General features: G+C 28.1%; 1 protein-coding gene and 1 non-coding gene across 2 annotated transcripts; both read right to left on the reverse strand.

Moving 5' to 3' along the window:
* Positions 1 to 15,921: 15,921 nt before the first annotated feature.
* On the reverse strand, positions 15,922 to 17,516 carry LOC107429077 (protein BIG GRAIN 1-like E). The gene has a single exon (XM_016039726.4). The coding sequence runs from the start codon at positions 17,032 to 17,034 to the stop codon at positions 16,039 to 16,041; it is 996 nt and encodes a 331-aa protein (XP_015895212.3). The 5' UTR covers positions 17,035 to 17,516; the 3' UTR covers positions 15,922 to 16,038.
* A 6,059-nt stretch (positions 17,517 to 23,575) lies between these two features.
* Positions 23,576 to 23,649, reverse strand: TRNAI-AAU (transfer RNA isoleucine (anticodon AAU)). The gene has a single exon. It is a non-coding gene; the product is annotated as a tRNA-Ile (tRNA).
* Positions 23,650 to 26,792: the final 3,143 nt, after the last annotated feature.

The raw sequence follows: 26,792 nt of genomic DNA on the forward strand, positions 1-26,792 counted from the left end.
CTTAGTGTCTAATCCTATATCATTTAGGTGTAGATTAAGAGATGATTCAAATGTAATAATAGTCACTCTCATAATGTTAAGACCTTTTCAGAATTGTTGACTTAGGAGTTTGAAAGAATTCTAAATTTAAGTATGCTCATATAAGAGTAATTTTACAATGACTTTAAAGTTAAATGTGCTCAGACAAAAGCAATCCATCGGATAATATTGGTTACGAAATGTTATATTATATATAGCAAGAAAATGAGCAAACTCAAATTTTGATGGGAAAATATGAATGGAATTTTTATTTGAAAAAATATGGTTTGGTTGTTCTAAATTCTAATACTTGATTTAACAAATATTTCACGTGGTATTAGATTTAGAGGAGTATTTATATAAAATTGGCAAAGCAGATCCTTTTTTTCACAAGGGTAAGTGATCATGGTATGGAAATAGTATTCTTTTTTCTTTTTCTTTTTTTTTTTTTTTTGGGAATAAGAATGCTATTTAAATGTGACAACCAGTGTGAGTGAGTGTACGACACTAGCAAGTTATTTGGTGTCCAGTCCCATATTATCCTGTATAGATCAAGGGATAATCAAATATAATAATAGTCACTCTCACAATAACAAAGCTTTTTCAGAATGATTAGCTTTAGAATTCGAAAGAACTTAAAACTAAGGATGCTTAGGATATAGCCATCCTATGGTGGATGAGCTTCTTAAGCGATAGAGGATGGATGACCTCCTAAAAGCTCAAAAAATTCCATAACAAGTATAGTGGCTAAATTGGGACCAATATTGACAAAGAATGACATGTTTATTAATAAAGATAGGATGTTACATCGAAGGGACCAAAAGTTTCAAAAGATGCACATAGGCTAACAAATTCCTGAAAAATTAGAGGAAGCAATGTTATAAAAAAATTGAAGGAATGGAATCTAAAATAGTTTCCTTAAAAAAAAAATTACAATTCTCAAATAAGTTTTCTTTTGCAACACAGTTAGCTAATCTATTTGAAACTCATGCATTACAACATAGTTACCAATTAAGCTTACTCAAAAGCTCTCTAACAAGATAACTTGTTTGTTGTTCATAATATTGCAAAAACATTAACTATGGGCATTTTGGAAATTCAAAAACTATGGGACTACAAAAAAAAATTTATGTAGTACGATTAGCATTTCTCTTAAAATATACCAAAAATATTTGAAATTGAAAGGCTTAAATGACAATATTTAAAACTAGATCCAAATTGTAATAAATTTTATTTTAATATGGTTATGTGAAAGGAAAATGGAATGAAGTTGTTTCCACTGTTAGTCAGAATATTATAAATTGAAATTTAAAAACCTAAATTACAATATTTTAAATTTAAAACCAAAATACATTTTTTTTTTCAAAATAAAAAATATTTACATGTGTAGATTCTTATCATGTTAGTTTTTTTTTTTTTTTTTTTTTTTGGGTCAAGAATATAAATATTTTATATATTAAAATATAAGGATATCACTTGAACCCACTATTTCAAAAATGTAAATGTTAAGAATTCACCATTATAGCATATACAATGCTATTGCATTGTCAAAATATGACGTAGAAATGCCTTTTTAATCGCTTCAATGATAAATTAGTGTTAAACCCATGCAATGCACAGGGGAATATAACCGTAATAGATAATTTAAATATATATATATATATATATATATATTATATAATATATTATAAACACATGTTGCGCATTCCCAAATTCTAAATAAATATATATTATATAACATATAATATATTACACACACACACACATATGCCGTGCATTCCTAAACCCTAAACAAATAATAATAATAATATCCTCAATATACAGTGAAAATTAAAAGAAAAAAAATATGTTTATCCATTAAAATCATTTTAACACTATTAATTTTTTATTTATTATCATAGCTTTAGGACCTTTCAAAGTTTTAGAAATTCAACTTTGAAAGTCTACTGTATTTTGTTAGCATTGATCTATCTAATCACATTTGAAAATTTATTTAAAATTTTTATTTTTAATAAACATATTTAAATCTTTTTTTCAATTTATATTATAAAAAATTGTTAAAAACTAAAAATTTGACATCTATATATAATATTATTCAATAATTCAAATTCAAAAAAGTTTATCTACCTAATTTTTATTTATTTATGGAATTTAAATTCAAATTCAAATGTATTTATATAATTTAATTCAAATTCAAATGTATTTAAATAATATTTTCCATCTATAGAATTCAAATTCATATTTAAAGTATTTTTTGATTCCATGCAAATAATTAATTTCCTTATAATAAAGATTCATAACATAATTTATTTATTTATTTATTATTATTATGATTATTCTTGTTGTTTATCCTACCAACATATTTTTACCTTATAAGGTAAATTTATATGAAATTCAAATTAAAAAATATTTATCTATTTAATTTTTTCTATTTATGAAATTTAAATTTAAGTGTATTTATATAATTTAATTTAAATTCAAATGTATTAATGTAATATTTTTTATTTAGAGAATTCAAATTCAAATATATATTTTGATCGTTGCAAATAATTAATTTCTATATATTAAATACTCATAACATAATTTAGTTATTTATTATTATTATTATTATTTTTCATCCTATAAACACATTTTTACATTGCAAAGTAAATAATTTATGGAATTTAAATTAAAAATATTTACCTATTTAATTTTTCCTATCTAGAGCATTCAAATTCGGATATATTTATATAATATTTTCCATCGATAGAATTTAAATTCAAATTTAAATGTATTTTTTTATTCTTTGCAAATAATTAATTTATTTATATTAAATCATTATAATATAATTTAATTATATTTATTATTATTGTTATTATTATAACCTAATTAACAATAATTTGAATTTAAATAGAGGTATATATATATATATATATATATATATATATACAGTTAACACACTATATGTATGGACTTGTACATTATAATACAGATGAATATCAAATCTATTATATATAATTTATGGTATATTATATATATTTTATTTCAATATTATATATAATTTGGTTATGACCTATATATAATATGCATGTCAATATTCATTATAGTAAAATTATATATATATATATACGTATAGTCTTCTATAACGGATGATGTAATTATCAGTTTATGGTTATCATTATTTTAAAATGAATATATTTATTTAAAATTTATTTCAAAAAAAAAATTTCATTTTATATATATATTGGGTACAATCATAAAATGTAAAAAAACTCAATACTTTTTTAATCAATAATATATATTTTTGAATAAACTAATAAAAGTAAAAAAAACAATATACTTTTATATGGTTGTTCCATTTAGTACTAATTAATATTTTGATAGGATGATAAATAATAAAAAAAATAATTGTTTAGATAATTTTAAAAGAAATTTGAAATAATAATATGATAATACGTGGTACACTACAAATTTTTTTTCTTTTATATATTATATAGATGATAAATTTTATCAATATTATTTTTGTAGCCAAATTTGATGTAGAAATGGCATAAAAATTTGGCTTCTTCAATGACGTAGAAATGCTGAAAAATTTTACTAATATCAATTTTGTTGTCAAATTTAATACCAAATTTGCAATTTCAAATTTTACAGCAAGGGGTTCATTTGTTAAAATATTGTAAAAGTATGTAAAATTGCTCTATTAAAAAAAAAACTTAATTAAATATAATATTATTAATTTTTAATATTTGATATTAAAAAAAATTTATGGTAAGATTTAAAAATCTAAAATCAATATCAAAAGTTTTAAAAAATAATGTAGAATAGCATTTGGGCTCTCACACCAGTTTCATTTTGTCTGTCATGTTAGGGTTTTCAGAGGCATGGTGGTGAGACTTTTCAATGGCATTATTGGCAAGTGAATGATCAGATAAGATATGATGTTGGAGGATGACAAGACCCCTGCTAGACACTTGTAAGCTACAGAGATCACACACGTGTTCCCATTCAAATTGAGTTGGGTCTGTGAATGACTGACCAATGACTCTGCTGCTTGCTGACACTGAAACCCCTCACTCACTTACCACATCTTTTCCTTTTCTGTTTTTGCTTTTCATTTTCCAACTGACTCGTCCATGAGTGCCAACTAAAAGCCAGCCAGCAAGCCAGCCACTCTCCCTCTTTGGAAAAAAAAGTTTCCTATTTTCTTAACTCCGACTGTTATCTCCCAAAAGCTAAAAGTAAAAGAGAAAAAAAAAAAAAAAAAAAAAGTGAACACAGAAATATATCTTTGAAAAAAGCATCTTGCTTTGCTTCGAGCCCCATAAGGACCTAATTTTCTATTAAGAAATTTTGATTATTTTATTGAATCAAAGATTTTGACTTAAACCAAGTTCTAATCTTTGTTTTCAAACCATGCCCAATACAAACCAGCTAGCTTTTAGAATAAACATAAAGATGTTAGTTGTCATCCTTGATAAAAGCCATTATTGATAATATAAATGATATTCTAATGTTATATAAGCTGCCAAATAATTATTTAGCTTTGTTTGGTTAAGGATAAAATTAGAGGGAAATTGGTTTTGTAAAAATCAATTTTTTTTGAGGCAGTTAATTTCTAAAAAAATATTTATATTTTTATATTTTTGTGCTTGGTTAGTAAGGAGAAACTCAAAATTCAAAGTGATTAAAAAATGGTTTGTATTAAAATTAAGGATAAATTATTATTATTATTTTTTAATATGGAAAACAGTTTTTTTTTTTTTTTTATAATCGAATTTGGGAATATTATTTTTTTTTCTAGAGACCACCTATTTTCCATCGAATTTTTTTCGATATATATAGATATATATTATGGATAGGAATTACAATAATATTTTAATATAAAAGAAAAGGTAGATTTCATCCAAATCTGGTTGAATCGGAACGGGGAATGTGAATTCTTACTTGGTTTTAACCTATAAATACAAAAAAAATTTCCATATTGAAAAGCAGATTCCTTATAAGCCTACACTATCATTCCCAAAAAATAATCCAAAAATGCTAGAAAATTTAATTTTCCCAAAAAAATCTCAGGTGGATCTGACGGGACCTTAAGTCAATCATTAATTACCATGTAAATTATTACATAGGTGGTGGTTATTTTGAGTGATAATTAAAATATAGTTATTTAGTGGAAAAAATTATATGATTTCGATATTAAAAAAAGAAAAAGATTTTATGATCGAGTATTATCCAACCAAATTGAAATAAATTTTCTTGTAGATGTTTACGAGTGCATAAGAATATAAATCCATTAATAATTCCTTTACGATTTACAATCATTGGTTTTCTAGTGGATGAAGATTTTTAATTATATATGTATAGTTGATGAAGATTGTCAATGATTTATGTCATGCATTTTTTTTTTGTTTTCTAAACTTTTTTTGAAGCAAAATCAGATCATTTAAAAATTTATGAACAAGAATAATAAAAATATAATCTTCCATGGGAATTAATTATATTGTCTTATATCCATGAGAATTAATTCACACCGCATACATACGTGTAATTTTATGATATTTTTATTAATAAAGGGCTTTCGTTTTGATAGTAGTGGGGTCAAAGTAATCTTTAACCATGATGTGAGGCAATTTTGCCAGTCACTCCAACAATCCTCTATCTTTCAAGTTGTCTTATCAAAAAAAAAAAAAAAAAAAAAAGACAAAAAGAAGGGTTTTTGTTTTGTGTTTATCATTTAATCTCCTTTTTTAATTTAATTTCCCTATTTAGCTCAGAACCGACATTTTAATTTTTCAACCAAAAAAAGAAAAAACCGACATTGTAATTCTCTTCCTTCTTCCTTCCACCGACATTCCTTGGCACTATTTTTCACCTAGCAATTACTATTTTACTTTACTCTTTATGACATTCATTTTGTTCCTCATTTCATCATAAAACCCATAAAAATGAAAATAAAAACAATTATAGTTAAGACAACAATCATGTTTTATATCAAAGCAAAAAGTAGAGATGAAAATGATGTTTTATAATTATAACATAAGTACATCTTTTTTTCTCCTTGGGATGTTTTAACTTTAAAAACCCAAATAATATGCGTTTTTCTTTTTTTTCTTTTTTTGTAACAATACCCAACTAGCATGACTTGTAGGCTAAGATAGACTACTCCAATATGGAATTGTGCAAAGCAATTTTTGATAATCGTAATATCAATGTTATGATTTTCCAAATGAAAATAAATTGTAAGATGATAAGATATAAGCGAATCAATTGCAACTATGATTATTATCAATGGTGAAAGAAATCTGTCGGAATCGATGGGGCAAAAGAGGATTAAAAAAAGAAAATAAAGAAAGCAACCGATGGTGGAAATTGACAAAGAGAGAGATAATAAAAGTAGGGTGACTAAATGGGGTAACAAAGTAATAGAATTGACATAGATTTTTTTTTATTTTTTTTTTTATAAATCATAAATTTTTTTAACGCTTCCAAGAAGTTGCATCCGTCGCTATCTTAAGCACAAAATTTCAAAACCAAAATGGAAAAGAAGGCCACATTAAAATGGGGGCACCACCCAACACGAAATCCAGCATTTACAGCTTTGGTTGCCACCCCACCTTTCTTCATTGCACTCTCATCAAATTTTGTGTCTAGTATTTATTTTATTTTATTTTATTTATTTATTTTTTTGTGGAATTGACTTTGAGTCAATTCTTTTTAAACCATTGAAATTTCTCATTACATGGGGTAAGAAATATATTCCATCTTTGTTGGGTGAACATTTTTCAGATTATTTGGGCTTTTATATTTTTGAACAATTTTGAGTTATTCAGTTATATAATGGTGAACATGTGTGCATGTTGGGTTGTAAACTACCGACTATTTCTAAAATATTCAGTTGTAAAGTATCAAATTAAGGGGAAAAAAATGTTAGTTGCAAGAAAAAGGATTTGAGTTTTTTGCACTAATGCTCAATGAACAATGAAATTGATATCTACGATTAACATAGCTTTCAAAATGGTGTTCTATAAGGACAATTGTTTGACACAGTTTTTTTTTTTTTTTTTTTTTTTCTGGTATTCTCAAGTGTCGTGTTAAATGCATATGGAGTAATGGGAGAGGGACAATGTCGACAATTTATTTATTTATTGGGAGAGGGACAATGTTGACAATTTATTTATTTATTTGTCTATGCAACAAATAAATGCATGAAAAAATTTATATGTATCATTTAAAATGCTAACATTGTTCCTCTCATATTACCCTATCTGTGTTCCACATGACATTTTAATGATACAAAATAAACGGTGTCAAACAATTATCCTTGTAAAGCACTGTTTTGAAAGTTCAAAGGACCTACTTCAATTTCATAATTCAAAGAATAATATGTGACTTTAGGTTTTTATTTTATTTTATTTATTTATTGGGGGGGAAAATATTATGCGACACTAGTCATTGCGCGTACTTGAGGGTGCATTGTACAAATAAATGACCCAAAACATTTTGGTTCTATCAATAGAATGATCCAAGGTAGAAAGAATGAACCCAACTGTTTAAAGCTTTGGGTCTTGCAGTCCACAATCCAACAGTCTAGTGGATGAATGGGCCTGAGTAGGCAGTTGATTCTTCCATATTTTTCATAACCCTTAAGAAAGCAAAGAACGTTGAGGTTTTATTATTATTATTATTATTTTTGGCTACAAACAAATATTTTGTTAAATGATTGCATTTGTTGTGGAATATGATTAAGGGACCTTAGCATCATTCATTACCATAAAAAATGTCAGGTTTTTGTCCAGGGCCTTACAAAAAGAAGCCTGGCAAAATATATATATTTTTTTTCAATTATAGTATTCTTTGTATATATATATATATATGTTTGTTCAAAAGGTCTTATTTATTATGTAAAATTAAAAGATAGTCTTTTATTTTAGGAAACTAAACGATAGTTTTGTTGAAACAATAACACAAAATTGAATTAAGTTCTTTAAAATTTTAAATTATATTCAATTCATTATTATGTTTAGAATTATCACCAATGAATTTTTTAGTAAGAAACTTTAACAGATTTTTAATTTGACATTTTAATATATTTTATTATTTATAATTATTTCAATGTTAAAAAATAAATATTATTTTAATGTACTCCATGAACATCCTACGAGCACATAATATTCACATCAATATGAATTCGCGTAGAATATTACAGAATTTTTTACGCATGGGAGGTTTGAAGGTTTTCAATAGTCTTTTAACCGTAGATCAATTGAAATTGTATCTATCAAAGTCATTTAATTTGTTGTAGGCATACAAATAGGCGAAATATTCATTTATATAACCAATACTAAATTACTAATTATAAGCCATTAAACGCTAGAAAATATTGTTTAAAGAAATATCTAATTTTACATTTTTATAGGATATTTAATATTGAATGTACCTACCAATCTACAATAATGCTTATTCTGTGCTGTATTATAATTCGTAACAATAAAATTTTGTAAAATATTATTTTAACGAAACATCTAATTTATTTTTATTTTATTTTATTTTTTACAACCCTAATTGTAGCTAGCAATGTTGTCCATGACTCTGTGTTTTAATTTTAGTTATTTTAAGTTGCTATGCATCTATTAGTGGTTGAAAAACAATATTCTTTTAGGTTGGTTAAAACAGTTAAAGTGCCAAATACTAGTAAACACAAACTAAAAAAAAAATATAAAAATAAGTTTAAGTACGTCAAATTTGGATTTTCAAGATGCCAAATATACTTGTGCTTTGCCATTTGCAACTATATATGACAATAATTATCAAAACTTTTTCGGCTTTATTTCATTTGAAAGTCATTGTTCTGTTTTGTCTTTAATTGTTCTGTTTTATCTTTTAAGTGCTACATTGTGAATTGTGATTTTACTTCAACTGCGTTAAAAGAAAAAAAAAAGCAGCGCAAAACTATATAATTGTTTATAGATAAAAGCCACAAACAACCTCGTATGTGCTTTGAAGCGGCTGTAGAGAAGTGCTTTATTTATTTATTTATTTTTTAATTTTTTTAATAAATTTTACCATCACGCTGAAACCTGCAAATTCCATGGAAACATTAACTTTTATTTATTTGTATATACTGTTTTTGTCGTTAATTTCTACTTTTTCCTTTCAGGTGGAGGGATTTTGTTGGGGTTTGTGACTTTTTACTAGGCTCCAAATTAATTGGTGTTCAACCAATCCGAATGTTTTATAGTGCTTCTCATTCATTGCATTCTATTCTTGGTGCACAACCTCTGCTTAATGCAGAAAGATCAGCTACAACCCTGCATTATATTCCTATATTCTCAAATTTTTATTAGTTAGTCTGAGCTAAATCTCATTAAGCTTGTTAATGCCAATCCGTTTCACACACTACGAGTATTTATGCCTTAATATGATCTACATTATAATCAAATTTGAGAGGATGTGAAAGTGACTAAGACAATAAATATCAACGCAAACTTGAGTTGAAAGTTCAAAATACCAAAGCTAAATGCTAGCCACAATTCTTCATAGGGTTCCAAATTTGAATGCTATGTTAAGGCTTTTCTTTATCCAACCATTCAATGCTTTTTTTTTTTTTTTCCCCAATCTATGTTTAGCTTTTCTAATCATTAGTGCAAGTCAAGTTAGAATACTCTTTATATGCCAAGTAATTCCATTGTCCTTTTCCTTGCTGTTATGTTACATAGCAATTATCAGAATTTATGCATATTCAGGGCAGGGAGGTTAAACTTGCTAAAACACAGGTCCTTACGGTCACCAAATGCTTGAAGTCTCTCTGTTGACAACAAAAAGTTTGGTCAATATTTTCCTTCCTAACCTATTTTTGTAATTTTACCAAGTATAGGATTTGCCACCTTTTCTTTTTATTTTTTATTTTTTTTATTGTAATTGTTTCTGATGGATGAACCCACAATGCTAAATTTTTTGACCATTATTTTTTCTTTCTTTATGATACCAAATATTCAGTTACTACTACTACGACTTTTTTAACTTTTTTTTATAACTAAAAAATCTACTATAATGGAACAAAAGCAAAAGGGAGGAATGGAAAAAGCAAAAGATATGGTGCAAAGAGGATTAACATGTCCAGTATATTGAAAACAATCCTCAGAGAAATAAGTTTTTTTTTTCCTCTGATAAATTCAATGCAAATTTATACAAAGTTCAAATGTAGGGTTGTGATGTTTCAGTAAAGCAAGTTAAAAGACAAAGTCAGTAATTTAGTTCACACTTGTAGTCCTATGAATTAGATTAAAAAAGGTAATGAACCTAAAAAAATACTTCCTCTGTAAGTAAACTGTTACTGTTTAGACACTATGGAACTTTGGACTTGGCCAAAGGCTTAAGCAAAGATTTAACCAAGACAGATGTTTAGTTACTAAATTTTTTCGTAAACTTGATTTGGTAAACTTCAATTGTTGGATTTCATGTTTTCCAAATTTTCTTGTACTTTACAAATTCATCCACAATTCGATGCCGCGGAGGATCAAGTTTCATACTCAGTTGAATACAGCAGAAAACTGGAATCTTGTACCAGCCTCTTTTTATTTTCAGCTAGTAGATCAAGGTTAAGTGGGGTTTGATTTGGTTCCCAAGAAAAACCAACGACAAAGATGCACCACTTAGACGTTTTGTACTAATATTGCATGACTTGCTGCGCTGATTTCTACTGTGTCTCTTTTTATTAAACAATGACAAACTGAAAATAGAAGAAAAAGTAATAATATATATATATATATATATATATATATAAATATAACCCAAATAATTTTACTATCTGAGTATAGTTGCTGTCTTTTCTCTTTCGTTTTTTTTTTTTCGTCCTTTCATTTTGAATGTTGAACCAAGGTTATTTTCCAAATCCCAAACCTAGTTGCTATCATAGGTACATGATATGTGGGTTAGTGAAAAATTGTTGGAATATATTTATACTGACATTGTATGTTGTATGTTCATGAGGTGTATATAGAAAATATTTGATATATTTGTCGATTTTTGTGCAACACTGACTTTTATGACAAAACATTAAATTTTATCCATACACCACATCGTAATATAATATTTAACTGTTTGAGATACTAACTATTTAAAATTTTTATTGAATCGACCTTAAAATAGTTCAATCCAGTGTAATCATCTCAAATTTGACCCTTAGACCAAAGCAAACTGGAATCTCATCCTCAAAATGCCCACCAAACTATGTCTTCCACAAACAGTGGAGGGAGAAACATAAGAAAGTATACAGAAATGAATCTGGGGTTAGTAAAATCCGAGGTTTTGACTGATCATAATCATAATAATGTTCTGTTTAAGAACAAAGTTAAGAACAGGATTGAGATGAGTGGCTGTTTGTAATATGCCTAAAAAACAAAGGAATGGATTTTGAAGAGAAAATGATTGTGGATGAATAAATTATATGATATATGGATTCTGATAGATTGGATTTTTCAATTTTCTTTTTTAACTTTTTAGTGCACAGATTTTATCTCTTTTCAAGGACAGGAAAAAAAAAAAAAGAAGAAAAAAAAAAGGAGGATTTGATTGTCGAAGAAAAGCTCAGCACGTCTGTTAGTGTGATGATCCTCTATCTTGGGCTTCATACCATGTTTCACAGGGCCCTCCACCCACTCGGTTACTTGCATGCTTTGGATGGACCCCTTTCTGTGCCCCATGCCATCATTCCTCTGCTTCATGCTCGTTGTTCCTTTCCTTTCCCTTTCCATGCATCATTTAATTTTCTCAATTACATAAACAATAAAAATATTCCCGAAATAAGATGAAAGCACGTATTAACGTGGTAAGCATGTTAGGTAGTGAAGGTGATAATTTTTAATCGATGGTTTAAAACAAAAATCCTAATTGAACTAATTCTTAAAATTTGTTAATAGTTTTTCAACATATTAAACATTCTATATATATATATATATATATATGTATATGTGACAGGCCTATATCAAAGCCATATAATAGTTTTGAAATAGAATCTTTTTTATTTGAATTGCTTTAAAGGTAAAAATTAAAAAAGCAACAGTAGTTTTCTAATTCTAAATCTGTTTTACTTTATTAGAAGTTTACTATATGAAGTTTACTATATGTAGATCCATATTAAATCATTAATATATTTTTAAATCTTATAGTAATTTAAAGCAATTTAAATACTAATAAAAATGTTATGTTAGGTTATGATTTTAAAACAATTGAGTCAATTTGATGTGAACTTTATTAATATATTATATTTTTCATTAAAGGCTATCCATAGAGTGCATGTTCTATTGCTTCCTCCAAATTTGGGAATTCATGGGTCAAATCAGTTCCTTATGGATGCAATACTGAGACTGTTCAAGGCCAATTTCAGCACTTCTGGACGGGTTTAGATGGAGACTAAACCTTCGCCAAACCGACAGGAACCATATTCAACTTCATCGAGAGAAAAGGAAAAAAAAAAAAAGAAAAGAAAAAAACTGTTGTTTGATTTAACCTGGACCATGCATGGATTGTCATTTAGTATTCTCTGTTATTCAGTTGGGTCTTCAAACCATGTGATTTTATTTGCCTCCCTCATTATCTAACAAATACTATATGCGATGGTCTATAGCCATATATCCATAATGATGTGGGCGATATTATTGATTGTTTATATATAATATATCTATTCAAAGGTCCAGATGGTATTTATAAAACAATTTTTCAGATAATATTTACAAAAAAATTTAATTCGAGACAAAAATATATATATTTTTTTCCCTACACCAATGATAATTTCAGTAAAATTTTAAATTGATCAGAAAATTTATTATCAACTACTAGAGTTTCCAATAATGTAATAAAACATAATCATGTTAAAGATAAGAAGAAAAATTAGATACAGAGAGATATGGTTAAATTGTACCTAATTTTACCCATACTAGCTAGTATTCTTTCCGGGCTGTTATCATATAATATGCGGTATCTATATAATATATCTTCATAAAGGTGGGTATTAGTATATTCTGTATATATATATATATATATATAGAATGTGTTGTATGGACATATAATAAAATATAAATATAGATTTATATGGTACATACTCGATCAAACAGTGAGAATGCGTGATTTGCCTTTTAACATATGCAGGTCTTTGTGATTAGACCCGAATGTATTTGATTATATATAATGATGAACCTCTCCTAATTATTGGATCTTATCTCTCTAACCAGAAAAAAAGGTGCCTACACGGAAGGTTATGTTTCTGTACGGAACATAAAAACTCTATTTATGTGCTTAATTAGGTAGGGTTTTCCACATGCTTATCAAACTCAATTAGCTAATAATTTACCAAAAAAAGAAAAAAATAAAAAAGAATTCTATTTGCTACTGTATATAAATTAGGATTAATTACACTTTAGCACCTTTTATTTTGTGCAAGTTATATTTTTAACCTTCAATCTTAAAACGTTCTAATTTAGATATTTTAAATTTCAATTTATTGCATTTTAATTTAATTAGATTTGTTTTGCTAACGAGGATTAATGGTCCGTAATATTTAATCAATATTAAAATACAATTTGTTGTGGTTTGGCCAATTAATTTTAATTTGTTTCAATTTAGGCCCTTTAATTTTGGAAAAAAAATCATTTTAATGCCTCCAAATTGTTAACTACCGTTAGTAAAAAATTCAATTGGATCAAAATGTAATAAATTAAAATTTAAAATGTAAATTAGGATGTTTCAAATGTGATAGCTAAAAATCCAACTTTCAAAACTAAAAATTATTAAAATGCAACTAGCTCTATCACTTTTTATTACAAGATCCTAATTTTTTTCTTTTAACCAACACAAGACCTGAATTTTAACCTTCTGAATTTGAATTGACATGGAATATTCATTACAAGCTAACATATATATATATATATATATATATATCCTTCACGGGGAGTCAACAGACCAGAACTTAGTTTGCAGAAGGGAAACTGAGAAAATCAAGATTTTTAAACTTATGCAGAAATTGCTGATGAAACACCTGAAGTCATGCAAAGATTTTCCTTAAGGATGCATAAATTATATATATATATATATATATATGTATGTATGTTTATTTTGAAGTAAGGTACATTTTATTTTATTAAATTAAAGTCTATCTTTAATGATTATTAGATCACATTTAATGTTAGGATTTAAAATTTAAAAAATATTTAAGTATGAATTTAATGGCATACTAAAATTCTATTTAAAAAAAAAAAAACCAGTCGAAATCTAATGATTAATAAATTTAAATTGCAGTTTTGATGCGATTCAAAAATTAAAAAAGAAAGATTTCATGCTAATCCTTATATTAAAGACTTTATTTGAACCCAGCTATATATATATATATACAGTCAATCTCATGTCAAAGCATATTGATAAATCCTAAATATAAAATGGGAAGCCTTAATTGCATTTTAATATCCTATATTTTTTGTCATAGTGCACAAACATTTCATATTAGATACTCAATTTATAATTTATTTATATTAGTTGAATTTCTAAATTGACTAATAAAAAAATTCAAAAATTAAGAAAATTGACTAGTATTTTCAATTTGCAAGCAAGAAGAGGAAAAAGATTGATTAATAAGAAAACTAATGTATTTTTTCAAATTTTAAATTTTTCGTTAGCCAACTTAGGAATGAAATTAAGAATTGGATTATATAAAACAAATTTTAAATTGAGTGTCTAATATAAAACGTTTTAAATTTAAAAATTCAATGTGTAATTTTCCAAAATATAAGTTACTAAGTTGCAATTAATCCAAATGGAAAGTACGTTTCCAAAATATCAAAAATTTAAATAGTTAACATTGTACAATGCAATATTCGTTAAATATTTGCATATATATCCTTATGCTATAAAATCTTATCTAGAGACCTGCATTCAAGCAATATGGAGCCCATGCTTGTCCATGATACATGTTAACTTGACTCACTTTTTGAAAACGTTGACAGTGTACTTATACATACAAATTTATATGTACCCACTCTTTATCCATCTTAGTTAATGGCTTCACTAAAACGATGCCTGTCTATATAAAATGAATATGCACATGATTATGACATTTTTTTTCCTCCAATGTTTTAGTTTAAATGAAGTACAAACTTCCTAATATATAATTGAGTAGGAAGTTCGATCAGTATATATATATATATATATATCATATAACTAAACTAATTTATGCTTTTCTGTTCACCCTAAATAGGGATATTTTTGTATAGATAATCCAATTTGACTTTTTTATTCACTACCTCTCAAATTTTAGCATTTTCCCCACCTATCTCTATATATAAACATATGCAGACAAACACTCAACATGTTATACATATATATATATATATATATATATATATATAAGATAATTTTGTTAAAGAAAATTGTACATATCTAACGTCTTGCAACATATTGAAATTTATTTTATATATTCTATAACATGTTGCAGAATATTAAAGCATACAAAATAACACTTTTTATAGCAGGAATATTTATAAATGTGTAACATATATTTAATTACATATATTAAATTGAACTAATGTGTCATGCACATATGATTGCCCGTTGGCCAAGGTCAACATTAAAGAGCTACATCTCACATGGGGGTGTGATGATGCTTTGTTTGTCCATAAACTAGTGGAAAAATCTCTCATCTAGCGCAATCTAGTGAAGGCCACTAAAATGGTGGACTCTTTGATGGATTTTCCAGCAGTACTCAATAACATATAGCTCTAAAAGTCCTCCCCCCCAACCCCCTCCCCAAAAAAAAAAAAAAAAAAAATGAAATATGGACAAACAAACATTCCAAACTGTACATATAGAGAAAAGCAGATAGAAAAAGAGAAATAGATGAGAAGAACAAAAAAATAAAGAAAAAAAGAAGAAATAAAGAAGCAAAATCTAGGGAATTTTCCTTCTCACAAACTTCTAAAACATCCAATAAGATGCAAAAATTTAGACAAAACAAATAAAAAAACAATCAACTAGGTAGAGATATACACAGTATCACATCTGGGCATTGGAAATTGGTGTTCCTCTTTTGATGCTATCCATGTTTGTAGTTTCATAAACTGGTAAACCATTTGAATACAAACCCAAATCATAGTTCTGCAACTCAAACAGATCAGAGCTTGAATCACTATCAGCTCCATCATCGATGTCATTGAACTTTCTGAATCCTCCATTCTCTTCTGGCGGAAATTTTTCCATCCAAATCCTATCTTTCTCTGACAATATCCCACTTCCCAGATTCTTATACTTCTCTGCTAACCCATTGCTGAATTTGAATTTCTCATCCAACCAGGACAACTCTCTTTCTCTCTTATCATCCAAAACCTCATGGTTTTGCAAACCTATGGATCTTACTTGTCCAATATTATTGTTATTGCACTTTGACAAAGAAACTGCTTGCTTATGATCTGAATAGCTTCTAAATTCTTTATAGCTCTTTGTTGGTGTTTGTGCATAAGGAGGAGGTGTTCTAAAACCTGAACTAGAAGAAGAATATATGGATTTCGAATCTGTGGTGCTTGAGCTTCTAAAATGGCTAATGCTGCTCCTCCTTTTTCTTCTCCCACCAGGGCTTTCCTCTTCATGATCTTTCATGGACTGCGTCGAGGATTTCGATTTCTTCTTCTTCGAAGCTGATTGACTGAAAAGAGAGTTCAAGAAGCTTGCCAACCTTCCTCCAGGGGAACTTGGTTGCTTGTACTTCTTGTCTTTGATTTGCTTTTCAACCATTTGATGAGATTGTTGATGATGAGGAAGAACACTTCTCATCGCCGGCACGTCTAAGCTAATTCTTGCTCCTCTCCAAGTTCTATGATCTTCTTTCATCATCATCTTCTGCGTGAATGTTGAACCATTGTAGCCTGCAGCTTCATTGTAGCCGGAGAAGTACCTTGCAGCTTCAAACACATCGAGCTCACCGGAATCATTCCTGCGGTGGAAGGATTTCTTGTAAATTTTAGTATCTGGGTCTGCAAGTCCTGTGATGGACATGATTGAAAAGGAAAAAAATAAAAATAAAAAAATAAAAAATAAAACAGTTTGGGACTTTGAATGCTCTGTACTAGTTGGGGGGTTTTTGTCACTTGTTTTGAAAGTTATGTCACAGGGTGTGAAGGTATTTATGGGGGGTGGGGTGAGAGGAATGGGGATAGAGAAGTAGAAAAAAAAGGAGGAGTTTTTGAGATTGTTAGAGAGATCAATGGGTTTTTGAAATGATTGAGAGTAGTGGGAAATTCACTTTATAATAATCAATTTCTCTGTCTATAATATTATATGATGGAGGAGTCTTTGAGGGGGGGGTTTATTTTTTAAGAAGAGACCCACATGATGTAAATTTGTGCTTTAGTTAAATAGAAGAGAGTATGTGGGGTATAGTAAAGGAAATCCCAAAGCTAATTCTATCCCTCCTTCATGCTGTGAAAACCAGAGGCTTTTGTTGGGGATGGTGGGGGGCAAATAGCTGTGTTTCCTTGGATTCTAGGCTTCTAGTTTTTTTTTTTTTGGTGGGAATTGGCTCTCAAGTGGTTGTTGGCTATGGGCTATGCGGCACATGTAGTACTAGCTGACCTTTTATGTGGCACATGTTGCATATATGATCATTATGGATATATGGTTACGCCTAATTTTTAGATCTCCACCTAAGCTTGGAGCTTACTCTTTACTAGAAATCAAAGCTAATTTGTTCATTAAGTAATCTTTCACTCTTCAATTAACTATGGCCCATTAAATTCTTGTTGCCTCCTTTCCTCTTTGGTGGAGCTTAGTTAGGCTTCATATTAATATCTTTTTGAATTATACTTTTAGGCTTGGTATTATATTTCATTTAGATGTTTGTTTCGATTTTGCGGATGGCACATGTTAGAGTATATGTGCGCGCAAAGTTTTACATTGGCCAAATTTAGGGATCCTAAACATAATTTAATAACTTTTTAACCATGAATTTATAATGGATTAATCTTTGCTAACTGCATTTCAATGCCGTCCAATTTTAAAGATGTTGTTATTTTGCCCTTCAGTTTTACAATCCACCATATTCAACTCTTTATTTTTCATTTGGTGCACCTAGTGCAATCCCTAGTGCAACTATGAAGTATGGGTTAGTTGCGGCCTTTATAGACTGAATTATATGTTTTATACTTTGCTAAGTTATGTGGAACATCTTAAATATATTTTTTTGTTGGCTGATAAGGAAGATTTTAGTGTTGAATAAATCAATCTGCATAAAATAAAATATAGATAGCTCAATAACATGGATTTGAAAATCAATGGATCAAATAATTACAACACTTCAAAACTAAAAGGTATCAAAATACAATTAATCATTTAATATTTTAGCATGATACCTTAAACCACAGCTTGTGGTGTGGATTTGTACCAAAATATCATTATATGTTGTATCAAAATAATATAAGATCTCTTTTTTCTTTTTTTTTTTTCTTGAAGGGATTGATGATCTTTCTTAAACTGAGACAAATGAGTGGATCACCCAAAACTTACAATGACTACACAAACTTTTTCTTTTTGATCCCACGGTCAGTCTTTATCATGCGTTCGAAATAGTACTTAATATATAAAAAAATTTTGAAAATTCTTAACAAAGTACTTACAATAAATCTATTTGTCCTAGTCCCACCAAAAACAAATGTGGGAGTGACCCTTTTAAAAGTGTACTGTAAAAGAAACTAGACATGTATTAAGTGTAAACCTACCCTTTCTTTTCCTTTCTTTTATTTCTTTTAGAAATTGGGTTTAGTCAATAGTGTTTTCTGGCCCATCAAAACATATTCCCCCATTTCTTGGTGTCGGAGTGGTGGTCGAATCCAGCATGCGTGCGTGCGGGTGAGCATCCACACACGTGCATGGATGCCGATAACAATATTAAATGTATACTATCTTATACGGCGGATTAATAACATGCATTAATTAATAGTAAGATATTGTTATTTTAACAAGATCTATCACCATGTAAACAACAACATCCATCGCCATCAATGTTACTTCATTATCATCATCATCATCATCGATGGATGACAATAATATTTTTGGCGCATTTAAGTATCTGTGTGTGAATTAAATTTTACGTGCATGATGGAATCTATTCTATACCAACATTTGATGTATCAACCAAGAAGACTTTTTTCTTTAAGGCAAAGTAGGGGATTATGATGATGATAGTTACATTGGGAGATTATTGACATGAAAATCAACAATTTCTGCATTTTCTTCATACAAAAAAAATTAAAAAAGAAAAATTGGAAAAAAAAAATTAGAGAAATTAGGGTCCCCCTATTCAATTTTGCCATTTTGCCCTTGTTCAGCCACAACCACATACAAGTAAAGTACCTAATCTGTATCGTATTCTATCTGTGAAATGTGACAATTCAATTTTCAGTGTCACCATCTTCAACGAGATCTGTAGCAATCTGGCTTGTCACAAAACTCAGTCTTCATTCATCAATTTGTAGCCACTAGTTCTGCTTAAAAACACAGTTCTGCATTTTCAAACCATATATATACATATGTATGTATATATGTAAGTGTAAGTCATGACAAATAATGACCCATGAGTATCACCAACTCCTCCTTTCCCTTTTTTGTTTTTTGACCTTTTTAAAAGATCTTTTGGATCTTAGTATCATCATCTTGGAAACTTTAGAATTTCCATGTAGATTGGTGATCATATGGGCCACTACTATATCCACAAATGTTGATGGATCATATAATTTAGTTGGGAACTCACAAAGGCCCAAATTAAGGGTGACTTTTACAAGGATTTAAAATGTAAATTTTCCAAGTAAAAATCAACTGAGGCCTGTTTGAGATTATTTTCGATCATGGTGCTTTACAACCTCTGCTCCTTCATAAGTTCTTGATAAGCTAAAGTTCATGATTTTCGTTTTAAGCTCTTCTGGAACTCTAAAATTCTTCCAGAAAACTAGCCAATCTCTTAAAAAGTTAGTTTTGAGACTCAAATGCAAGAGAAGTAGCATTTCAAAAGTTAATGTCAAACATAGTCTAAACTATTCTTGAATGACCATCTAGGAGTTTTGTGTTTGAATTTATGCCCTCTTTTATACTTTCTAAAACATCAACTCTTATCTAATCTTTTTTGATATTCCCCGTTGAGACTTACCTTTGAAGAGAAAGTGTTAAAATATAAACTATTCTAGACAAAAATGATGCTATTTTTTTTTTTGTTTTTTTTTAATCATTATCATTATTATATTCAAGTTGTTTATAATTACAATGTGAGTGATTACTCTAATATGGGCCAAACCAATCTGGAAACCACAATTTTTTTAAAGTTATACAGAGAAGGATATAAAGTTCATTAAATGAACGGGCATGTATCATGTGCCCCATATCTGAACTCCATGAAGGGCCTACAATGAAGTGAAAAACTGACCCTCATTGGACGATGGCCACACAAAAGCTTGGCCCGTTAGGCTGAGTGCTAGGATCAGAAACTGCTGTTCCACATTTTGTCGTGACGCTATCACATTGCAAACCCCCCTAGGGGCCAGTGTGAATGTCTTCATCCCCTCTACCCTCTTCCTACATGGATCTTTGGACGGATACATGTTTATTGATTGATTTATTTATTGAGAGATGTTCTGTAGCTTTCTTTTATTTTGCACCATGTATTCCAAAAGTTACCTTCCATGGTCATGGTTTTCTTATTAGTCCCATCTACATATTTCCCTAGCTATATGCATTGCCCTATGTTTCAAGTTTTGGTCTTCTCTTTCACTAAAAACTACTGCTATTGTGTACAAAAAATGGAAACAAACAAATTTGGTATGGTAAATAATAGTATTTGTAAAATGCCCATTTTGAATCGAAGTCGGAGCTGATAAATGATCGTGGAGAAATGATGATTTTATTATTTCGAATTGTTCAAGTCATCTGAATGCTGCATGAAAAATATTATGGTATTTATTTGTATCGATATATAATTCTAAATAGAATACAAACGAACTATGCATGAGAAATGATAAAGTATTTTCATGCATCTACATATCAAATTTAAATAGAAAATCAACTATAATGACTTTTTCGTCTGAACTATATAAGTAAAGTATGAAGGATGCTACATTGGTTAGTTGCAATGGAATATCAAATCAACATAGAAAATAGAAGAAATGGAGAGAAACATAGGTCCGTGAGGCCTAAGGGGATATTATCTAGCCATCTTGGTTTTGCCAAGCAAAACTCACCCAACAAAGCAATAAATTAGGCTGATTTTGGGCCAGCACACTACTGGCTCCAAGGCTCAATGCTGACCCCACTCAACTCCAACTTTCTTTGTTTTGCTGAGACAATATGGGACATAACCCAAAACTGTCCCCTAATGGCACCCCTATGTTTGCCAAAAGTTTGATTGCTGATATGCAATCTTAAGTGGGATATGCCTCACATTGAAAACTTAACAGGTGTGCAAATTCTTTGTTTGCCTGAGAGAGAAGAAGAAGAAGAGAAGATAGAGATAAGAAGAAATCTGGATATCTAGATTCGTTGAATGATTCATCGAATGCAACTTCAAAACTATATAATAATAAAAAAAAAAAATAAATATATAAAAAGAAAGGAAACAGAAATTAAGATCATAAAAAGTGCTTTTGGAATTTTGATACAAGAAAGTTTATCAAACAGAAATTAAGATCATAAAAAGTGCTTTTGGAATTTTGATACAAGAAGGTTTATCGATACAAGAAGGTTTATGTGGTGGATGTAAACCACATGACTTGGAAGTTTTGAGACTTGGCTTTTCTCATATAAATAAAACGTGGCTTTCTTAGATACACATATAGTGCTGTATTACTTAAAAGTCACCTGGAAAGAAAGGATAACTCTTTATAAGCTTTGCATAATAATCACTTTCAAAGTTCCAAAAGGTGTATGATGATGAATTTGGCATGTGGATCTGCATCACTTCAATCTCTCTAGTCTATCACTATGAAAACAAATTGGGGAAACATGATTTTTTCAGAGAGAAGCAAATAAAAAAAAAAAAGTGCCTTACTTGTAGGGTTGTCCACCTGTGCTATGTTCCTATATCCATGGGAAACTAAGAGGCCTATCTTTGCATAAACTTGATAATATATATATATTTCAAAGAAATCCTGAACAAAATTTGTCAAAGATTTATTCTATTGTTGATAATAGGATTGCGAGTATTATCCTATTATTTGTAATAAAATGAATTTTGGACAAATTTTGTGCATGAGTTTTTGAATGAAAAAAATACTATCCTATTATTTGTAATAAAATGAATTTTCGATAAATTTTGTGCATGAGTTTTTGAATGAGAAAAATACTATATACATAAAATTGATCTTATAATATCGAACACTCTTAGACGTATCAAGAAGTATACTAATATGTTTACCAAATCATGAAATGTTATTATTTTATTGGTTTATATTTAGTTATTATATTCCTTAAAGAAGTCCTTAATCCATATCTAGGTATTTAGTTATTATATTCTTTAAAGAATTCCTTAATCCATATCTAGGTATATAAATTGTTCAACCAATAAAATAATAACATGTGACCTTACCACATTTTCATGGTAAATAACTAAGTAGGCTTTTTGGCACTCTTAGTATTTATTACTTCATAATATTATACTAAAAGTCTATCATATTAATGTTTTATATTTAATTTGAAAGATAGACTAATTGTAATTGAACAAACATCTGTTATGATCAGAGATTTTAATTAGTATAATATTATCAAATCAAATTGATAAGACAACTAAGATATGGCTATAATAGGTTTATAATATAATATTAATAGGTGGACTTAATAATAATAAAAAAAAAAGTAAAATATAATACCTCAATTAATAATTTAGATCTAAATTACTTGGGCCAGTACATTTTCAGCATATAATGGAAAATTTTGCCAACAAATCAAAATGGTATCTACACAGATAATATTTATGTACACTCGAACTTATTAGTTTTTGTCTTCTTTTCGATGTACAATCGTTTTGAGTGATTGAGAAATGGATATTTCATGATAGTGAATCATTTTGCAAGAGTGGGAATTGATACTTTTTCATTTGGGAGCGAACAAAAATTACAAGGGCTTTCTAACCGGTTAAAAAAAACCAAACAGATAACAAAGTAATCTAATATTGTAGTTGTTTTTTGCAACTTATATATCATGAAGTGATACTACTAGATTTATTGAAGTTATTTTTTTTCTTATTAGGAATTTTCTAAAATAACTTCTTAGCATCAAATAAACATAAAAATTCTATGGACTTTTGCCTCTAGAAATATGCTACTAGATTTAAAAATTTTCTCATTTGGTTTTATTAGAGTGGAAAATGACAATATCTTCCAACCATCTAAAGATTTTCTTTTGTCGACTCAAAGAGTAAAAATTTGATTACTTCAAATACTGCCTATTTTAGTGAGAGTTTCGCTGATGGAACCCACTGGAAGCCCAAATACGTGGCCTGGAAAAGAAATGGCCCATAAAACACAAAAATTAAAAAATAAGAAGACCGAAAATAAAAGATTGGCCCATGCAGGTCTCGAACCTGCGACCTTCGCGTTATTAGCACGACGCTCTAACCAACTGAGCTAATAGGCCAGACTTTCCTGTTCTCCTTTTAATTGTTAATTGTGGAAAAGTTAACTCGAAAACACAACTTTAAAACAAAACAAATTATGCTATTGATTTTCTGCCTATAACACAGCTTGAATTCACGAATTCGATTCAAAACCCAGCATATTTTGTCTCAATGCAGGCCTTATATTGGGTAATCGAATTGTAAAACCACTTTTTATTAATATAATATTCCAAATGTTTGAATTTTCTTATTTTCAATTTAAATATCTGTACAAAAAATAAGTATAGTGACTGAAGCTAAGGATTTTTCTTTTTCTCGGTTACAGCCTGTAAATTGCCATAAACTATTGATATTTGTTTGTAGTCATTTTCGAACTTCGTCAACTAGGCTAACATAAGTTTGGAAAGTGAAATATATGACAAGCTTTCGACTCAAGCAAGAACATGGTCAAAAGTTAGGAGAGCGACATAGATTATTTATTTATTTATTTATTTTGAAAAGGAGAAGATAAAGAAAAAGAAGAAAATGATATAAAGGAAGGAGGAATTTCACATGTTTGATTGAGCAGCAGAAAGAAAAAGATGAAGATATTGTAGGTACATGCATTGTTATTGTTATGACAAGACAAAAAAAAAAAAAACAAAGTGGGGGGACCATATATTTACATGCATGAGGCATGGAGGAATATATATTATAACAGTAACGCATACAAAGTTATAAATCAGCTAACGGGTATATAGAACCTCTTTGATTCTGTATAAATATTATTCATAATTTAAATTCATAGACTTCTTCATTTTATGATAGAGATATGGCATCAAGCATAGGACAATTTTGAATAGTCATATCTCGCATCTTAATGCCATACAGCCCACAATACCGTGCTTTTGTCTCCCATTCTGCTTTCCTTCCCTTTTCTCTTGAGAACGAAAGAAAGTCTCACTTTCAATGGTCTCTTTTTAAGTATTATTTATGATATTTTGTGCTTTTTATATATATACACCATGTTCATATGATTAGGTCTGATGGTTTTATTATTAGAGTTTTTTTTTTAATAACATTTGAATTATTTTAACGGTCAAAATTAAAAAAAAAAATATTTATAGTCATTTAGATTTCTAAAAATTTTATTTTATTTAAATAGAATTTTATTATATTATCAAATCCATATTTAATAAATAATTAAATTTTAAATTTTAATCTTTAATATGATACAATTGTTAATAATGAAAAATATGATGCTAAAACCATAATTACTTGATGTGAACGAGATTATACATATGTGTGTGTGTGTGTGTTGTTATCCTATGCAGAATTGCTTTAGATTTAACTTAGGTACCATTTGGAAAGTATTGAAATTTAGAGAAAAAACTAATTTTATTGGTTTCTCGGAAATTAATTTTTAAAGAATCAATTTTTTATGAATTATTTTTTTTAAAAATGTTTGGATAATATTAGGATATTTAGGATTTACAAATAATTAATTAGTTTGTATTTTAAAATTTGAAAATAATATTGTCTTTAAATAAAATATATAAAATTAATTTGCCAAGCAATTTTGAAATGACAACTCCCTTTTTTTGAGGATTCATTTTCCACTCTATTTTCCCACATGTTAAGATTTACATTTTCTTGAAATCCACAATTTTCTCGTTATAAAAATCATTCAAATATATGAAATTAATTTGCCAAGGAATCTCAAATTTTTATTTATTTTGATACTTCTCAAATGGGGCTTTAGCATGCATTGGGGGTTGCTTTTAAACCTTTAATTTTGGCTTAATTTTCATTAAATGTGGTGTTTGTTAAATCTATAGATTTTCAATTTTTTTTTAATTAGTCACGCCCTCCAAAAGTTAAAATCTAAAAATTAACTAAAGTAGTTTATCGATTTTTTCTTTTAACATTAAAAAAATTTTAAAATTAAAATTATTATCATATCCTTCAATTGATAATAAAATCCTTTTTTACCCATATATATATGTAAGGAAATAATCACTCATATCTACTTTGATCATTATATACAATTAAAATAGTTAAGTAGGTATTTTTACTAAACACTAAAATTTAATTTTGTAGCTTTTAACAATCTTGAAATAATAATTTACCAAAAGCTAATTAGATTGCTAAAAAATTGATTGTTACTTCAATAAAGGTTTTGCAAATTCTTTTATAATTTACAATAACCATAAACTGAGCCTAAACTATTTTAAATTTGTCTTTACAAAGAATCTAAAAGTAAAAATGATTATTTTATAAAATAATAATCTGAGTTCGAATTTTTCCATCTATATTGTCAATATATATATATATATTCTAAATTTGGTCAAATCAAATTGAACGATTAAATTTGTATGGTAACAATCTAGTTGCAAAAGTCAATTCAAATTTGTCCATCTATAATATCAAAAGATTTTATATATTTTAAATTCAATCCAATCAAATTGGACAATTAAATTTAGCTGTATTCCAACTTTTTAAAATAAAAGTTTATGAAAGTTATACCATTCTACTAATTGATAATTATCATATTAGTTGTCTCTTCCACTTTTATCAATCTATTTGTAACAGACAACCTTGTTTCTTCTTCTTCTTATTTTTTTTTATTTTAATTTTTTGATTTTTTATTTCCCTAAACTAATCTAAAATTCTCTATGTTTGTCTAGTACTTTAGGTATTATATTAGAAGCAAACTGGGGCATTAAGAAACAAAAAGAAAAAAAAGAAAAAGAAAAAAGAAAGATTCATCATGAGCTTAAATACTCAATATATATATACATATACATATATAAGTTCAATTTAAGCATTTGAGTGGATTCACTTTATCAAGTACTGTTACTCCCATCCCTTTGGAGATAGCCAAAAATGCTCAGTTCGATCATCTCATTGCTAAAAAAAACAAACGACTGTCCCAATTTATTATATGTCAATCACGTCTTATCTTGCAAGATATATTATTTTTCATGGAATACACTAAAAAAAAAAAAAAAAAAAAGATTTTTCACGGAAAGTTGGGTATATAGACGGTGGCTATTAATTACTTAAATTTGTATGCAGAGATCTATTAATTTTCTTTGTAACAATGACGATTTTTCATACTGGATCTACTTTTTTGGGACAAAATTTCATACGGAATATGAAACTATATGATGGTTAAATACAA

Source organism: Ziziphus jujuba, chromosome 12 (genome assembly GCF_031755915.1).
Source record: "Ziziphus jujuba cultivar Dongzao chromosome 12, ASM3175591v1".
Classification (NCBI taxonomy): Eukaryota; Viridiplantae; Streptophyta; class Magnoliopsida; order Rosales; family Rhamnaceae; genus Ziziphus; species Ziziphus jujuba.

Excerpts from the sequence above, each read along its gene's own strand:
- LOC107429077 (XM_016039726.4), bottom strand. The coding sequence starts at position 17,034 with ATGTCCATCACAGGACTTGCAGACCCAGATACTAAAATTTACAAGAAA.